General features: G+C 36.1%; 1 protein-coding gene across 1 annotated transcript in view; it reads left to right on the forward strand.

Moving 5' to 3' along the window:
• The first annotated feature begins 263 nt into the window (after nt 1-263).
• Nucleotides 264-20,140, forward strand: part of BMP5 (bone morphogenetic protein 5) — a 52,471-nt gene continuing 32,594 nt past the window's right edge. The window contains exon 1 of the mRNA XM_008495642.2: nt 264-747. Coding sequence (XP_008493864.1) covers nt 264-747 — 484 coding nt within the window. The remainder of the gene's footprint in view (nt 748-20,140) is intronic.

The following is a 20,140-nucleotide window of genomic DNA, read 5'->3' on the forward strand; positions in this document are numbered from 1 at the left end:
GGAAGTCTGAATTTCAGCTTTCTTAGAAATAACTGCAACCTGACACATTCCATAATATTTAAACAGGGTGGGGGGAGAGAAATCATCAAAGATGTTACGTTTAGAGATGACATTGACATGAAGAATAGGTAAATTTTGTTTTTCAGCCACTGGGAAAGCAGACCTCATAGGAACTCAGAACAAGTAGGAGAAAAGATTTTTTTTCTTTTTTTTTTCTTTTTTTTCTCCTTTTTTTTTTTTCCTTGTTCTTTTTCTTCTCAAAGATGAACCTAACTGCACTCAAAACTTTTGTGGGCTTGCTCTGGAATTGCTGGGCTCTGGTGGGTCACGCACAGGGAGGTTTAGGAGACAATCATGTCCATTCAAGTTTTATTTACAGGAGGCTGCGGAACCATGAGAGAAGGGAGATTCAGAGAGAGATTCTCTCTATCCTGGGTTTACCTCACAGACCCAGACCATTTTCACCAGGAAAGCAGGCTTCTTCTGCACCCCTCTTCATGCTGGACCTGTATAATGCCATGACAAATGAAGAGGATACGGAGGAGCTGGAGTATTCATTCAAGGGATCAATGGCAGGGGAGAGCAGAGGGATACGGAAAGGATACCCTGCCACTCCGAATGGATATTCGCGGAGAATACAATTATCTCGCATGACCCCCCTGGCCACACAGAATCCTCCCTTAGCCAGCCTGCACGACACCAACTTTCTGAATGATGCTGACATGGTCATGAGCTTTGTCAATTTAGGTATGTGGAAAAATTTTTTGTTTCTGCTCTCTTTGACAAATTGCTAGCCTGATCTTGCAAGGGGCAGACCTCTCGGCCAGACTCTAACCTGTTCGAAACTGGCAGAATTGGGCCCAGGTTGCTCTGCCACTGGTAAAAGAAAAGTCTTACTGGTGGTAAAGTAGCTACATTGTAGGTGGCCATGGAAAAAGATTTTTCTCACTGTTTATATAAAGTCAGTTTCTATAACTCCCCTCTGCTGGCTTCTGTTTTCTTTCTTTCATTGATGTAATGAAAATTCTAGCCTTAGGCCAACTAACTCCTTTTTTTTCTAAATCTCAAAAAATCAAACACTTATGCCTATTGCTCAGTTATGTCCCTCACTGTTTTGCTTAAAGCTCAGACATGAACAAACATAAGTTTTTAATATTTTAAAGCCTAGAATGTTATGAAAAGGAAAAAGTTAAACCATTTCCGAATAAAAAAAAAAGAAAAAAAATTCTTTGATTTTTTAGTTGTTTTTTTCTTTTTTTTCTGTTGGTACGAGTCAGAGTTTTATTATCTTTTCAGCTGGATGGCTGGATTTTAAATAATATGTTGCTGTTTCTTTGTTATTTCTATTTAATAACCACAGACTGTGTTTTATTATACTGCCATGGTGCTCAGAGTCTGCAATGGTTTTTATTTTCTGTGTCATAAATAAATTAAATAACAAGTAGAGTATTAAACACCAGAAACATGCAAGCAAAAATACTTTTGAAAATTATATCAATTCAGACACAAAAATTGATAAAAACTAAATTATATTTGCTTCTTTTTGTAATAAACATGTTTACCAGTTATGTTGCAGTTGAAAAAACAGTTACAGATTTCCTTCATAGAAGGCACTTATACCTCATTAGGAAAGCTGCAAATAATTAATTATATGTATTTACTATTTTTATAAGCATTTTAAATGCTGAAGAACTTATAAAGCTAGCTAAAAAGAAAACCTATCTCATTTGATCTAAATAACAAGAGATTTAATTGAAAACTTAAAGTTTTTCAATAAGCTGGTACAAAATCTGATGAACTCTGGCTTTCCAGGATAATACTTTCTGTGGAAACTTTTTAAACAATGGCACATGTTCCAAAATACCTTCAGATTATCACACACATTCTGTACCTTTTATGTCTACCAGGTCGTTAATCTTTGCTGCAGGATTAAAAATGTTTCCAAATGCTAAAATTCTCAGCAACCTGGATTTCTAGGAAAATGACACCCTAGAGTTTAGTTGTCATAATTATAAAGTTACTTTACATTAATTATTTGGCAGAACAGAAGGTATTCAGTTCTGAGATTTTTTTTTACTTAAGACATGTCCACAGCTCTAAACACATTTATTTCTCCTGAAATAACTAGAAAAAATACCTGATTTTTAAAAACATGTTCCTCATTCTGAAGAAACAGCTGTGTATTATCTGTATAGATTTTAATTTTTCAACACATGCCTCAATTTACCAAGAGTGTCTGGAGTCAGCTGAATTCGAAATGGCAATATTTAAAGGAAAGTAGGAAATTCTCTGGTCTTCTAAGTGTTAGTCAAAGCCCTAATCCTGCAAAAGTTTCCCTTGCATGTCCTGAGAAATAACCTCAGTAAATATGTTGCAGACCAATTCACCAGTGGTCCTATTTACATGAGACCTAATCTTTGATTTCCTGACAAAAAACTGATTTTAAGAGGGATTCTTGCAGTGAACGAGTACAAGTTTTTGAAGTCTCATAGTCAGATCTGTTCTAGTCTGATTCTGCTGTGCTTCCCCTGATAAAAACCCTCTCTGGAAGAGCACAAGTTTCCATTGAGCGTCCTAACCTGACGGAGAACTTTCTAATATTTGTCTCATTTTGCTGGAAAACCTGTTTTGCCTTAAGAAAGTAATTTTGTGTATTTTATGATTCAGAAATGTGAAAACTGGGGGTCAGGCATTTTACTTTTTGAGTGATTATCAATAATAGACATCATTAACTTATAAAAATACCATGTAAATAACCAGGTTTTGTTTGGCCTCTGTAAAATTTAAATGTCTCAGCTCTTAGTGAGTCTAAATCCTAATTCACTTCAAATGCCCCTCCAGACATGCTGGGTATTGTGGCTTATCACACATTCCACCGAGCAACAAGCATAAGAAATATTGATGACTAATATAGATTAGCTTCAACATTTTTATTAAATGATTCTATGTTTAAGTATAATTAACATAAAAATGAAATACATCACGGAAACAGGTAACCATTTTATATGATTTATGTGAGATAAGATCCTGACAGATGAGGGCAAGCTCTTTTAATGTACAATGGGGAAAAACATGTGGTGATAAGTGAATGCTAACACTGTACCCTTAAAATCAATAAATGCTGATGCAGCACAGTAATAACTCAACTGGTATTAGATTTGAAGCCTCCATCAGTTTGCATGAAATAATAATCTACTCTGGAAATTGTATTAGCTGTGTTCATACTTACACATCATTAATTACGTAAGGTGTAATTATAAATCTTTATTAATCATCATGATATTTTAAACTTGTTGCCAGTATTTTAAAGTTGTATTTTAAAGCTGTAGCCAGCTATAATAATTTAAGACATAGATATTAAAACAAAAATATGGAGCTGATATGTTGGGTAGGAATTATTAAGCATAATATTGAGAAGGCTGAATAAGATTTTTAAAGTTAAAAAATTACCAAGGACAAATAATTTTATATTAAAGAATAAATAAAATACTTTGCTAATTTTGATAAAAAACCTAACCTGTCAGAGTTGCAAATACCTCACTTTCAAAGCAAATTTAAAAAATAATGATCAGGGGAAATGCAATTATAATTCTGTCAAGCAACCCGGGAGAGATACAAGACTGCATTTACTTCTGCTGACGTTAAATTTTAAACACCTGCTCATAATACTGGAATTTATACCAGAATTTCCTTCTCTTTCTTTCTTGAAGAAGACTGTCTTGTCCTGTTTTTTGTATGAGAATGCTTGCATTAGCAGCTCCCCATAAATACTGAGGAATGTAACAGAAGAGTTAACTGGGGCTGGTCCAGCAGTCAAAGAATAAATCCTCTATTACTAAATACATTGGGGGTTTTCAAAGATCTGATTATATCACCCACAAGTTCAGGACTTTGTTTTCCTCACTGGGTGTTTTTTTATTCTGTTTTTATATTTCATTATATTGTTGCAAAACCCTGACTCTTTGGAGTTCCGGCATCTTCTTTTTGGCCCATCTCCCGAAATGAGATATATAGGGTACCCTGTTTCTCAAAACAGAGGCAAATCCTCATATAGCCATACTCACTTTTCTGCTTACTCAAAATTCAGCTAGGGGAGGACTTTGTTAAGATACTTGTAAGTTTTCATTAACCTTCTTCATCTCTCACCACAAGGGAAGGACTGAATAATAAAATCTCTACATGACTGAGGGATGGAGAAACAGCAGCACTTTCATAAACTGCATTTAAAAATTTCAAGGACCAATTTTTCCATTAGCATCAAAGTGATCATTAAATGCACTGCACTTAAGTCTTCATTCTCATTAATTTCAAAAAGTCTGTATTTTCATTTTTTGACAACACAGCTGTAAATTTTTCTCTAAACAGTGCTGCGTTTGCTAAGCAATTCTCTTTTCTTTCTCCATATTTTCCTATGAATTGATATAAATATTCTATAACATAGAAGATAAACAGATACAAGTTTTATGATTTTCTGCTATATTTGCTCTTGAGGACTACAGAATTAATTTCAAAACCTCAGAACATGAAAAAATTTGTAACCCTTACTTACACCATCTAATTTAAAGAAGGGTATAATATTAAGGATATTTTAAAAGTTTCTGATACACCCCAGGAAGAGACTTTTTCTTCCTCAAGAATAACACAATTCCGCAATCTTCATTGTAATGAGTCTCAAACCACACGAGCTGTGATCAGATCTTGAATCAAATGCTGAAATCAAAGCAAATTTTTCCTGGTTGAGCTACTGCTCATATTTCTCCAGCTTCTCTACACCAAGTTTGTACACTGTCTTAGATATTATGTTCTTTAAAACCTGGATCCCTAAGTAAATACACAAATTCACAAGATTTACAGCCCATTGTGCTAACAGGAGAATGCTAACATGGCAGAGAACTTTTATACAGCTACTTTGAGAAACCTACAGTACATCAATCCACACTGAATACCTGTAAAATATATTTTCATTACACATGAAAAAGAAAGTATTCCTAATTGCAATAAGATCTGGAGTGTATATGGTAGCTGGTTTCTTAAATTAAATTAATTCAGTTTCTACAGCTTTCTCCTCACAGCTAACATATCATCAGGGAGGGATATGGAGTGCTAAGCTATAAAATGCCAGGAGCTGTGGGAGGGGTTTGAAGGATACACACAAAAAGGCCTCATAATCATTAACTTCTCACAACTTAAGAATAAGCACACTTTCTTTCTTCCTTTTCCCCTGGATTTCATGTGTTTCTGTCTTAACTTTAACCGTACGTGAATTTCCTTGGCTGTGGTACAATTTTAGTCCTTAAAATGCAGTCTTCTAATGAAAATATTGACATAGGCTTAACTGAAGTGACAGAAATAATGCTATCATCTTGCATTGGACAGAGGGATGATATTACAGAGATAAAACTTGTTAAATAACAAATAGACCTCATGGCTTTAATTGTGGAATTGAATCAATACTGAGAAAAAAAATGACAGAAAGAGTTGTGAAGGTTTTTTTTTGAGTGACAATCTGAAGATGGCATTTTTCAGTCTTTTGCATAAAACTTAAAGTGAATTAGATCTAGCAAGTTTTGTTTAACCTGCGCCCAGTAGCCCTAACTTGGCATCTTAAAATCCTAAGATTTTTTACCCTTACCAAAATTTTAATTACTCAGTCTGTGAGCAAAACTATTTTGTGACCTAGGTGTGCAATCAAGCATTAGAAATAATAATTATTAGATAATTGTCTCTTATCAAATTAAATATAAAGACAAATTTTTGCAAAATAGGTTTATTTATTTTTAGAAGAAAAGGGGTTTACACATAGGATGACATTCCCTAAAAATCCTGACACAATCCTTATGGTTAGGCAGTTTGAACCATTTTTTGCACAATGTCAGGTTGTTAGGGATTGGTTTTGATTTTAAGTAAGAAATATTCTCCATTTTCCTTTTTGGAATTACACTACATTTGATGTTTTATATTGAAATATTTTATATTTCCTTTGAAATCGCTCATGTTACATGAACCTTATGAACCATATAGCTCTACCTCAAAATAGGTTTGTGTGTGATCCATAAATATCATCTAACAAAATAATGTTTTTATAACTGTCAAATAATTTTTTTGCCAAAGTTAACACTTTAAATCCAAGTAAATTATTGTATCTACCCAGCCAAAAAAATGTCAAGCTCTCCATTAACTGGGATATAAAACTGTCTGACTTTCCTTGCACACAGATTTTAAAGAAATTGCAGATAACTGAAGAGAAACTGATTTAGCAGATGGTTAGACGTGCATGGTGAAAAGCTATATATATGTATGGATATATATAAAAATATATATTATTATTCATATTTTTCCCATTGGGAAGAATGGCTGACCCAGTTCCGCTTCTTTAGAAAGTGCTCCTTTCCAGACTAAACACAGACTTTGGGTGGGGTTGTGGGGATTGTATGTATTGTACAGTACATATTTTCCCAGGAAAACACAATGTCAGAGTGACTCTGGCTAGCCATGAAAGAGAGAGAGGGAGGCTTGTGGAGATTCCTCTGTGTGGAGGATATAAGGGGAGGAATCCGCCTGCCATGGAGTGGATGGAGAGCTTGGTTCTCTTCTTAAACACCAGGTTATTTTTTTAAATAACAGGACAACTTTGGCACATACGTGATCTCCCACACTTATGCTCCCGTTATTATTTTCTCTGACTGTTAAATTATGCAAAGAATTTTACCATGGCTACCTGCCTACTTACTGCCTGAATTATGGAGGTAATTATGACACAGCAGCTCCTTTTTTCTTCTCTTTTTAGCCACAGCGATTCCCTTCAGATTACTTTCATAGGCCCACAAACTAATAGAGTTTTGCAGAAAATTGATTGATTGCAGTCTGATCATTCTAGGTGTTGTCTGGTGTTTCCACATAGCTGAGAATGAACAGTTTATGAAGTGCCAATTGCAGCCTCCAGCTAAAGAAAGGCTCCCCAGGGCTTCAGGAGAGCTCTGGCTGCTACCAGACTTTATAATTATTTCCCACACTCTTCCCCATCCTCTCCTACTTGTCCTTTCCTTTGTCTCTAACCCCTGCTGTCTAGGCAGGGTCACCGAACTTTAATTTTATGTCAATGGCATTTGGCTGCAGAAGGGATTAAAGGCCAAGAAGCAGTGAGAATAGGTGACAGCATGGGAGATGGAGGGAGAAGGAATGAGAGCAGGCATGAGAGGAACGTGGTAAAGCAGAGACCAAGCCTTACAGGGAGGACAGACCTCTTCTTCACAGAAGGCAATGGCCAACATATGGGGCTGGACACAGATCTGCTGGGCTTGGGAGAGGTTCATAGCAGAGAAACAGCCTCTGTAGGAAGTGGTGTTACTGGAAGAATTAGTCCCACTCCTCTGTGTCTCACATAGGATGTGATGTTGTAACACAGAGAGCATTTCCCAGGCCAGTAGTGTTACAAAAGTGGAGGGAAGACCATCATGGTAGGGAGAAGAAGGTGCCTACAGGTAGAGAAAGGACAAACCCAGAAGAAGCAGAAGAAGAGGGAGGAGAACGTAATTAATATAGATAATATGCAAATGAAAGGTAAATTTAGTCCATACATAAGTTGCTTCTAGTCACCTCTGCAGGAGAAGGGAGAAGTCTTCTTCTCAGTCCCTCATGGCAGAGATACTAACTCAACCTCCCCAGCCACTTGGCTCCCTGGGCAAATTTTTTCCTTGAAAAATAAAATGCAGCTCCCCCCAGCCTTCAGTATGTCTGTGCAGGGAGTATGCAGACAGGCTACTAACGTTTGCAGCCATAAATAACGTAGAAGCTAGCTTTTAAAAACCGCAAGTTAAAGGATGAGGGCTGCCATGACGCACACAGAGAGGTTGAGATCAGAGGAGCAGCTAAAAGGGGTCGGTAGAAACAATGAATCCCCTTGTTCTGAGTCATATTTATGAGTGCTCAATTGCACCTAAAGTTCATATTTTATTGGTTGGGCCATGGGGTTTCCCCATTTGCTCATCTCTTAAAATAACACCCTTGTTTAAAATTTCCTATAAAACACAAAAATGCTGCAACAGGCAGAAATTGTCAACCCTGACAACTACATTATTTAAGTTTGTGGGTGGGGCACTCCAAGCAGGAGCTGTTGTTTGTTTTGGTTTTTTTTTATACTGAATTATGTATTTATTTCTACACAAAAAAATTACTAGAGGAAGAAGCTCAGGTCAGCTCACTACTTAGGAGCTTCCCACTGTCATTGAGAAATGCTCCAAAAGGTGAATCTGAATGTTTAGTGGCCATCTGTTTTTGAGCAGCTGCTCCAGTGAAATAGATAGACTTGACCACTATTTTAAACCTCAGTGGCATACAAGGTATCTTGCCAGAATGTGGCTTTACTTTTTTTCCCACTATAATTCAGTGCAGACCGAGACAACAATTATTAACAGGTCATAGTGTAGAAAACTAGTCAGGATAGCTAGTGATGATAATTGATATATATCCATAGTTGACAAGCAGTGGCTTTGCAGAAGTAAAATTCCACCTAACTCTCTTTTGGGAGAAGCATCAGTAGGAAATAGGAATTAGAGTAGCTGAAATTTCCATTATTTTTCTCTTTATCTGACTGTCAATATTATCTATATTAGTAGATATTATCTATTCACAACCCCTTTTCCAACCTCAACTATTCTGTGTTCTATATCTTTGTCTATCTTGTTGCTCTAATTCTCATGTATTTGACTGGAGTCAAATTAATGAAGTTATATTCATGTCACCTGGAAAAACTGTACCTGTAATCCAGAGTAACTATTATAAATTAATAACAATTTCTGTAGGTATATCCTTTTTAAAAAATCCCTTTTTTAAAAGTGAGGGGAAAAAAATAGGTGGAATATTCAGTTATAAGGTACTGCAAAACAATTTCAAAAAGATACTGGGTTGGACTTTTGATATGGATAGCACCAGTTTTGAATGTAGAGCTGTTAGAGTCTGTCTTGACAAACCTGGAATACAGAAGAGGGAAGGGCAGAGACACTGAATGATTTGTGAGTCTGATCTTGGAGCAGAGAGTGGATGGCACCTGGTGCCTGAAGCCACAACATTCTAGTGGTATGGCTTGCAAAAACTTTAGCTGAGAAAAGTCAGTGAACAGTAGTGTGGTTGATGAAGCCATCAGTGCAAAAGCAAGCCCAGCATACAGCCCCATGACAGCTGTAGTCTTTGTAGTGATTTATGATGGCAGAGATCCGGCAGGAATATAGCTTTGAGAAGGTTGTTCCCAAGGCTACCTTAGCTGGGGCATCTGTCAATAACTACAAGTCATAACATGCTAGCCATCTTTTCTCTGGCTGTGTGCTCTGTAAAATATCTTGCTCCAACAAGCCCTCCAACACCTTGCATTACCTCCTGGTGACTTCAAGCATTAATTTAGAAAGAGTTAAAAAAAATTTCTATATGGTCAGCAAGCCAATTTACTGTTCTTAAAACAGATAGTTTTACAAATAATGAAAAAGAAACTCCTGAATTAAAGCACCGAAACAGAGATTTGAGACCTGGTGCAATGAAGAGGCAATGTGAGGTTAGTCTAGCTCTAGTTCCCAGAATATAGACTTGTGCCTTTCTAAAGCATGTGTGCACATGTATCAGTCTGTGTGCATGGCTTTGTGTATGTAATACAGAAAGCATGTAAATCTCTTCAGTTTTAATCATTGGAATTTTTTCCCTCTTAAATCATAATATTCTTTCCCATCAATACTATGTTGCTTTAGCAGCCCTGTCCTTTCAAGCTGCCTGTTTGGCCCAGTGTTTATCAGATGGCTGTTTGACCTCTTTGTTAATTGTACTTAATTACATCCTGTGGTTACATTTTGAAATAAGGAGGAGAGTTTATGGATCTCCTCCAAAGAGCTGAAGACAAACGGCAGCAGAATTCAGTGGTATGAGGTGCTGAGTAATCTCATAGTTAGGTCAGTAAGAGCTGTGCCTTGTCCAGTTGATTGCAAAATTGCACCCCTAAACACTTTCTTTTCCATTTAGGATTCTTTGTACTTCCAAGAAGTGAGAGAATAAATTCACACAGCTTTCCTTGGTCTGAGAAGGGCTTCTCTCTGGTTCTCATCCTAGATTTTTCTCCAAAGAGATAAAGGAACGAGCGAAAGGCCTATCAACAGTACTTCAGGGACTGAAGCTCACATATGATATAAAATAGAAAAGCCTCTCATGTCAAAAGTGATGTTTCTGTGATTTTTCCAAAACTTCAGAGCTCCTTATGCTTCCCTACAACTGCCAGTTCCCATGAGCTTTTTGAGACTTGTACAATATTTGCTAGGAGATTTTCTATGCATTGATTTATGGGCACATCTAAAGTTTCATTAAGGAGCAGCAATTATCCCCTGTAGTTGCAGAAAAACAAAAATGAAAAAAAAATCGACATCCAGAAACAGATGTAGTTCTTGAAAACAGGCACTCTAGAGGCTTGGAACACGACTTCAAACACTTTATTTTATAATGCTCCTGATAGAGCCTATAGCTTTTAAAACATACTGTTTCTCTTCTCATTGAAGATGAGATTTTATATATGCTTCCTCTAATGTTGTTGTTCCATAGCTCAGTTTCCACAAACCTGATTCATAAGATTATAGTAAAGTTGATTTCCTAAAATGAATTAATACAAAAAAGAATCAAAGTTATAGAATTACTAATACCAGGTGAAAATCTAGTCCCAAGACTTTAAGGATCACAATGCAAAAGAATACACCTTCAGTTTTATTTCATTAAAACACTGATGATTAAACTTAGAGGTTAATAAAGTGCTCTGAATGATTAATTGTCTATAGCAGTAAACTACACATAATTATGGCATTATTGCTAATGGTTTCTCATCCAGCATGAGCCATACTCTAGATAAAAAAGACAAGTTACTTAATGCTGTGCTGTGAGACTCTAGGCTGACCCAGCACTGCCCATGACTCTCACTGTGAACTGAGCAGTGTTGTGAAAGCTGAGTCTGTACTCTCCCAGTAGCAAAACTGAAATCTACAGTTCAAATACAGACAATTTCATTTACACGGATTAATGTTTTTTACATGTTGATTTAAATGGCAAGACTATAGTGCTAAAGTAAAGCACAGATTTTGCTGAATATCATAGTAAGTTATTGAAGATTCTAATGTTTAATGGCTTTTTGGTGTGAAGCAATAGTAAATATAACAGAAATCATACAGTCAAATATGATGACTTTCAGGGAGGAATGGTTTATTTTTCAGAATTTTGAGTGCTATGTGTAATATGACACGGTATAGTATTGTTTATCAAAGTAGTTTAAATTTAGATATTCAGAAAAAAGATATCTCTTTCCTTTGATTCCTTTGCTCCCTAACTTACGTCATCTTATAGCTATTGTCTACAAGTCTTCAAAAATTATATATTTTTTTCATTGTATCTTACACTATTGAATTAACAATCATGTTTACTGAGACTGTATATCATAATGAGATAACATTTACAAGGAGGTAAACTTTGATATTTATGCAGAAATTTAAAATTTTATGAGACTGAGTGTAAAAAGTTTCATCACAGTATTCAGATAAACAAAGCAGGCACAGGTATTAACTGAAAACTTGTTTCCATGAGCACAGCTCCCAAAAAAGTTATGACCTACTTATTCTGTGTTTACATTACCATCTGCTACTGTGCAAAAATGAAGCTTCTTTTATTAACTTTATATCACCTGGGGTCAATGAGCTTTAGCGTGGACACCATTAAACCATGTTGCTTCAACTTGTCCCCAGGTAGAGAGTGTGCTCCCACCCAAATGGAAATGGAAGCAAAACTTCAAAAGAAGAGGCTGTGATGCTTCCAGTTTGGGGGATGGGCAACGGGTGGTTCTGAGTTACTTGACAAAGAAAACCAGGCTTACTTAGGGCAGTGGTTATTTCTAGGCCTAGTAGAAACAAGTTTTGCACAGACATCTGCAAAGGCAAAGGCTGATCAAATGCTGTTAAATCTATGCCAAACCATTCTTAATGGTTTTGTTCCAAAAGGATTGCATTTGATATAAAATCACTATTTTAGTGGTCGTGTTTCTACTTTCTGCACGTTTTCCCCTCTGCTCAGAAAAGTACTGAAATTCTGTCTGAGACACATCAGCTAACGTACTTGGAGTGGAAAGAAGATAGTATTGGAATATATAATATGGGTTTCAGGAGATCTCTGAAGTTCCATGTGGAATAAAAGTGAAAATACAGGAATGATAAAAGCACATTCATGGTCCTGGGCAACCAGCTCTAGGTGACCCTGTCTGGGAAGGAAGTTGGAGCAGATGACCTTGTGAGGTCACTTCCAACCTCAGTCATTATGTGGCCTTGTGCTAGAGTGGTTATAGAGAAGGGGGGATCTTACTCTTCAATCATTCATTTTTTATTTTTATTGTTTTTTTTTTTAAGAATTGAGTTATGATCTTGCTCAGGCATTTGTTAGATGAACAGTTCTGTGTGCTCAAAATATCATGCATTTTCTTTCTACTTTGGAAAATATTTTCTTTCTTTCTACATCATTTTGAGACTCCTGCTCTCTTTTCCCAAATCTGTCCAAAGAAACCTACTGTGAGGGATCAACACCTACAGTCACATTACCTGGAGCTAATCCAAGTTCTTTCATGGCATAAATATATTTTGTGAAGACTGCTTTTCCTTTCCTCTGGCAGTGCAGGTGTAATGCTGGATGGCCAACACAGAGATCTGTTAATTCACTAACAGTCAGTGAGTGTCTGCTGTGAAAAAGGGTTGAACATTCATCAACTTTGTTAAGATTTCTTTCAGGAAAAAAAAGCCTCGGTGGTTTTTCCTTCTTGTTGAGGGGACTTACTCTGTGAAGGGGATTACACATGTTCTAAATAATCTCTCTGATGGAATATATCATGATCAGATTAAACTAGCAGAGCTGCAGAGGAAAAGGTGCAGTTTGAATCAGTATAAAAAGCTATGAAAATCACAGCCAGCTCCCAAGCTGGCTGTTAAAACCTGTTGTCTGAAAGTGCCACTCCTCACCACTGCTACCCAGTCTCCCAGCTGCTCTTCCTCTCCATCTTCCCCTGGTTTTCCCCTAGGGGTAATGTCTGGAAGGGCCCATCCCTCCTGTGCTCCTGGACCTGTAACTACATTTCTCAGCACTATGGCTTAGGCTCTCATGGTGGGTGGGTCCTTGGTGTTGGTCAACAGCAAGAGTGCAAGGGAAAACCTTCAAAATGAGAGCTAAAAATTTACACAAGATGAAACTGCAGCTCTTTCTGGTTTTAATTCTTAAGGCAATGACTCAGTACAGTGATAAACTCAGTCTACACTTATGAACACAAAGTAGAAATCTGAGGAACTCTGAATAAATTTGAGCCATGCTAAGATATCAGCTAAGCACATGGCCTGTGATCAGATATTGTTTGCAAATGTGTTTAGTATCTTATATGTAATTTAGCATACCAAAATAATTTTTAATTCACTCCCTGTAATAAAGCATTTTTCTCTTCTTTATATTTGATTCTCTTGAGGGCTGCCTTCCTCATAGTTGTTACAACTGTTTTTTATGGAATGTTTGGTCAGTTTTAATTAGTATGGGTAATATTAAAATACTTAGATGTGAGCCTAGTATAAACAGAAAACAGTGCTTATTCAGTCATATCCGGCTTGGCATGCAGACACAACCAACTTCCATGAAAGTTTTCCTGACAAATTCCACAGTGTGACATGGATGGAGTTTGTTATATGACATATGCAAATGGTAAATGGTGGGGTGACTTGGCACCTCTGGCTGGAAGTGAGCAGAATGTTAACACTAGCAGGAACTAAGGAGATGTGGGAAGATAGAATGGGCTTTAATGTTTAGCTTTTACTCCCTTGCTACTTGCCCAAAGATGATATATGCCCTTTCACCCTTCTCAGAAGTTATGTTCCATCTGTATACTTTTACAGTGTCAAAACAGTTATAACTTACACCTATTTTCTGACCATTGGATCCCAGAGGTATAACTTTTGTTCCTATTCAGTTGCAGCTGAACACAAGGGATCTTTTTTTCTGTCATTTGTTAACCTTGAGGTTGTGTTGATCTGACATCCTGACTTTCACACACAGTCAGAAACCTGGGAATAATTGTTAGTTTTCTTTATGACAAGCTGTGATTAGAGAAAAACAAAATTAAATAGCAGAAAAAAATTGAAGTCTACTGATAGATGGTATCAAAATGTTCTGGCTTTGTGAAAAGAGAGATGAAAAGAGATATCACTGAAAATGCAGAAAAAATTAACTTCAGGCATGGTAGTATAGGGATTAATTAATTTATGCATTAGCTCAGAACTAGATAATACAGGGACCTTTTCACCGATCTATCCCCTTCTTTCAAATAAAGGTTTACTGATTAAAAAAGCATTTACAAAAACCTACTGGATATGCATTTTTAAAATAGGTATTTGTGATAGGAGTGTTTTTGTAATATAGTTTGCCTTAAAACAATGAAGAAATGAACTTGTTAGATTCAAAATAGAAAACTGCATGATTTTTTCTTAATTCCCTCCTCCCAAACTGGTTTGTGAAGCTTCTCTCTTTTTGACACACATTACAACCGACAGCAGAAAACAATTCCAAATATGACCCATTACTGTTAATCCGAGAAGCTGTGGCCAGCTGGATGTAAGATTTATGGAAGAAGGTTCAGCTGAGATTCATTCTACCACTGTTACTAGAGTTTAAAAAATATATATATGTAGTGTACCTTTCATGGTGTTTTGTGCTACAGATGAACAACTGAAGTGAAAATTTTGCATTCGGGTGGCTGAAGGATACAGTGCATTACACTATTGAAAAAAAAATAAAAATTACATTTTGAAGAATCACTTTTTTAACTTTCTCTTGCATTAGGATTGTGGTAATACCTAGACTTAGACTCTCATAGTTCTGTTCACTTCCAAAACTCCATGTCTTTATTCTGGTTATTTATTCCTACTGCTACACTGTCCAGGACCAAAACAGAAGAAAAGCTGGGTTTTGCTTTTCCACTTCTTCTATATCAACAACTGAAAGCCTTCCAGCATTTAATTATTATTGGAACAGCTGCAGCATAGCACTTATTTTGACTTGTTGAGCAAGTAAGTGCATTTGACTTGGAAGATATAGAGAAGAGTAATTTGAATGAACAACACTTTTACCAATGAATGTTTCAGTAAAATATTGGCTCTGGAATGAAGACCAGCAATTTCATTTAAATGTCTATTTTATCCCATATTTCAGTGTAAAGTTAAAGTAGGAATCATAGGTAATTTCATAGTGTGTAGAGCACCTGGGAGATTACATGTGAGAAATCTAAGCTTAGTTATGCATCTTTGGTCGAGACATTTCTTGAAGTCTGTGCTTCTAAAAGTTGCTGGCAGGCACTGTTATGCAATTCCTGGGAACTGTCCTGCTCAGGGTGTATGCTGAAAGCTTTTCATTACCTACTGCCCTTTAATTCTTAAAATAATGCATGAAAAAACAAAATATGAAGCATATCTTTTTACATATTTACTTAAATTTTACCATGTTTTTTTAAGCTCTGTTGTTTGCATAGTTGCTGCTTACCACTTATAATAAGAAATTACATGTACACTGTTAGGGGATTAAAAAGTAGAAATCATGTAATTTAAAAGTCCACTTTAGTAATAATTTAGTGTTTCAAACTGTTTCGAACTTTTCAAGTGTGTATTTTGTTAATTGTTAAGAACCTATCAGATCTGATTGACTACAACCAAAAAAAACCCAACAAAAACCCCCTTAATTATTTAATTATAGAACAGTGCTTTCCTGGTCATTCTCAAAAGATGTAACAGTAAATGCTTAGGTAAGATACCTGAATATTCTAAGTTACTGTGTTTTTAAAAATTATGGTATGTTGAAAGAAATTTCTCTTTGTAGGGATAAAAATGACTTTCTTTCTTTCTTTCTTTTCTTTCTTTCTTTCTTTCTTTCTTTCTTTCTTTCTTTCTTTCTTTCTTTCTTTTCCTTTCTTTCTTTCTTTCTTTCTTCTTTCTTTCTTTCTTTCTTCTTTCTTTTCTGTCTTTCTTTCTGTCTTTCTTTCTGTCTTTTCTTTCCTTCTTTCCTTCTTTCATGGTCTTTCCTTCTTTCTGTCTTTCCTTCTTTCTGTCTTTCTTTATGTCTTTCCTTCTTTATGTCTTTCCTTCTTTCTTTCTTTCTTTCCTTCTTTCTGTCTTTTTTTTTTTTTTTTTTTTTTTTTTTTTTTTTTTTTTTAAACAGATATTTTTTCTTTTCCTTCCTGCTCTAGATTCTGCTGCAGTCACTGAAGGTTTCCTCATTGACTTTATCTTTGCTTGAATTACTTTGCAGTTCATACAGCTCGGTAATTTTTTACAGTTATGAAAGGGATATCCTGCCACTGAAAGTCTGGATTCAATGAACAATAGATAATTTTTCATTTATTGAAACTGCCACTAGATGTACAGTATTCCATCAAAGAGTTTAAAATTTTCCCTAATTTAGTTGAGCAAAATAGACAAATGTTGCTCACTGGTGTCATTAACTGACTGCAAATGAAGAATTTAGTGAAATAGTTAATTTTTCAGCCATGTTACTTGCTTCAGAATATAACCTATCAAGGTTTCTGCTTTGTGTTTTAAGAAGTATATTTTATGTAAAAGCAATTTACATCATTCTTTCAAAACCACATCTGTAAATCTGTAATTTCTTTAAATACAGACAGTCTAATAATAATAAATACAGAAAAACTCAAATATACAGTACTGTAATAAAACAGTTCTTAAAAAACAGAACTATTGGAATGAAAAAAAAAAAAAGGTTCTGCAGACTTACCCTCCCTAATTATAGTAAAATTCTCACTAATTATGAAAAAATGTTTTGTCTCAGTCAGAAGGGGATCAGAATTTGGATTAAGGTTCTGACAATGAGTTTTGTGTTTAAAATAGGGTATGTGTGGAATGTAGTTTTGGGGACACCTATTTTCAACCTCTGCCTAAATTTTGTTTTTCTTAAGGAATACTTATATGCGCGCTCTTGGGCTTTGAGTCTGATCTGATCCACTCTGGAGATGAGTTCCCAAAGGTTCTCAGCTCAGACAGTAATTAATCTCACCATCCCCAGGACACATGGAGAGACATGAGTAAAGCCTGAGCAATGTATTTTCTCACCACAGCCTGTGGGTGGAGGTGAGGAGGGACACAAAAGGTTATTAAGTCTGAATTACCCACTTTCCCTTACCACTTACTACCTTATGGTCTGGGGGGCACCAGACTTCCCTTGCTCTGCTGATGAAAATGGGTAAAAGAAGTGTAGGAGACTTAGTACTAAAAAGACAACAAGCAAGTGGGCACATGACTGTGAAGCTTTGTAGTTTTGAACACGTAGCTGAATGATTGTCTAGAAAATGCCTAATATTCAATTGATTTTAAAAAAAAATCATATGTGGGAAAAAAACCCCTTATTTCCCTCCCATTTTCACCCCCAAGTCCTGCATTTCTTCTGTGTGGCAGCTCCGGATGTCTCACTGCCAGGCTACTTGGCATCCTGGAAGCTGGAGATATGGTCATGGAAAGCAGCTGATAGGGACTGAAGTGTCCTATGACTGAGCAAGGGCTATCTCTTAGTCCTCTTGGAGCTGGAGATGGACTACAAGGGCAATGTAGATAAAATCCTCTTCTTCTTACTGGCTGGTGCAAGACTGTTGACCCTTAACAAACAAAAAGTATCTCTCCACTGACTCTATCAGGATGCTGCCTCTGGTGTCTGACACAATCCTCTAAGGACAGGTGACTACTTCTATCAGTTTCAGTGTCTAACTCAAAATAGATAACCTGAGTCTGGTTCAGGATTCTTGCCTGGGAGGATTAAAAGAGATAAAAATCCATTAAAGCAGTAGTACCTAGCCAATTATTTATGTTGCCCACTAATTACTTTTTTTAATAATCACTTTAGAAAAGCTTAACCTAAATTTCTTAAGTTAATGTTCATTTCCTGCACTTTAAAAGCTTAAACAAAGTCACAAAAGTGTAAATGATAATTTTAAAAATCTCTCATCTGGTCTGAGCTGAGATGGATGTTCTGATAAGCGTGCTTCCTAACTTCTCTCTGATGCACCTCACTAAAATATTTAGATCTAGCATAGAGGCTTGGGATTTTTGTTTTGGTTTGGTTTTTTTCAAAAAAATCTCATTCTGCTGTGGGATCACAGCTTTTCTCCTATCCACACACCCTACAAAACATTTTTTCCATTTTTTTTCCCCACTTGCCACTCTGTTTAAGTAGTCTAAGTGTGGAAGAGAGAATGTGTTTCTAGAATTGTTATGTTGGAGAGAAGAGCAATGAATGAGGTAAACAGCTATTTGATGTCTGTCTTTTCACAGTAGCACAATAGCTAATTCCTGGGGCCTCTGACCTTTTAGTGTCCTGTAACAGAGTACTTGCATTAATCTATTGCTTATCTGTCACCTACCACATTTGATATTTCCAGCCTCTGCTTTCAATTATCAGTCATTTGAGGCAGCACTGAATAATTTCAGGAGAAAACGCCTGGAACCTTTGACCTGTTTTTGTCAGATAACCACAAGTGTTCACTGTAGATAAACTATCATTTCATTATATTCAAGATGTAAACGAGCGTCGTTTGTAGTGTATCAGCTTACTGTAACCTTTATCACCTTGAAGTGATTAAAACTGACTGGTTTACTTAGTGCTTATACAAAGAATTCAGAGTCAAACAGTGAAATTCAATGAGATTAGTGTAAATGGCCTCTTAAAGTCTGTAAAACCTTTGTTTTTTTCCTTGGCATGTATATTTAGTAGTTAAACAGTGACATTAAATTGATTAGTGAGTCTTTACTATTTGTGAATCTAGTTGGGATCCTGGGATTGTAAAATCAGCCTATTAAAACATATCCTTGGTCTGTTTCCCAAGGCAGCTTTCACTTTCCCTATGTGTTGCCACATACCAACCTCTTCAGGAAAATCAAAGCATGTGTCAGTGGGGGGGAAATAATCATCAATAAAAGACCATGTCTAATAGTCCTTCATGCACTATGGCCTAAAGTCCTTGCTGACACTTTTTCATATTTTTTTAAGTTCAGTCAATGGTTAATGAGATATTTATAGCTGAATCAGTAAAATACAAATTACCTATTATACTGTCAATTCATATATGTCTTTTCTATTGTTTTTTTCCAGAAAACAAATACTTTTGTTAATGAAAATTAGTGCATTATATCTTTTTCTGGTATAAAAGATGACCACTTTCCCTAACTATCTTTTGGGTGCAAATTTGTCTTCATCCTTTTTAGAACTGAGATCAGTGTTAAAAACAGCATGAATATTTCATCAGCTTGCCACATGGGTGGAAAATATTCTTTGCCATTTTACGCACAGGTGTTTGTGATATTCCCTTGAGCTATTATTTGTCTGATGTAACCATAGTGCTGAATATGAATATAAGTTTCAGGTGGCATAAAAATGACATTTTCAGAAGTTGTTACAAAAGAATCCTAGCCAATTGTAGCAACTGAAGGATTTTGTCATAATCAGCACTGACTAACATTGAAGTTATTTTTACTTAGAGAAATTATATTCCTCCCATGGTTAAAAAAGGGCTTCCTCATTTTCTGGTCAACTGGGTTTTAGATGCTGTGATTGGTCCCAAAGAGATGTATATTTGGCAGATGAACTGAGCTCAGCTGAATGACATGAGGAAATTCTGAAAGAACTGAACACCTAAAAAGCCTAACCTGTATTTTTTTGGCTGCCAGTGTTGAAAAGCTCTCTCACATGGAATAAAAATATTTAAGACATGGTGCCTCTTTCACTTCATGCCATTTCAGCAGGATAAAGGACCTAAGAGGTACCCTGCTGAGCACTCAGTTCCCCAACAAGGCATTTATTAGATGCAGAAGGGATCAAGACTTGCATATATTTTGGTATTAAAATGGCTCAGTATTATTAAATAACATTTTGCATTTATAACTTGGCCAGTGTTCTATTTATTTGTCAATATTGCAACGTCACTGCCACTGCATTTTTTTTTCCATGGAATGCAAGGTCCTAACTTATTTGAATTTTTAAAAATTCTTTTTTTCATCCATTGGCTGAGGAAATTTGCTGTTCATGATTCTGGCTTGATGGTGGGGAGCAGTACCAC

This window comes from Calypte anna, chromosome 3, assembly GCF_003957555.1.
Source record: "Calypte anna isolate BGI_N300 chromosome 3, bCalAnn1_v1.p, whole genome shotgun sequence".
Lineage (NCBI taxonomy): Eukaryota > Metazoa > Chordata > Aves > Apodiformes > Trochilidae > Calypte > Calypte anna.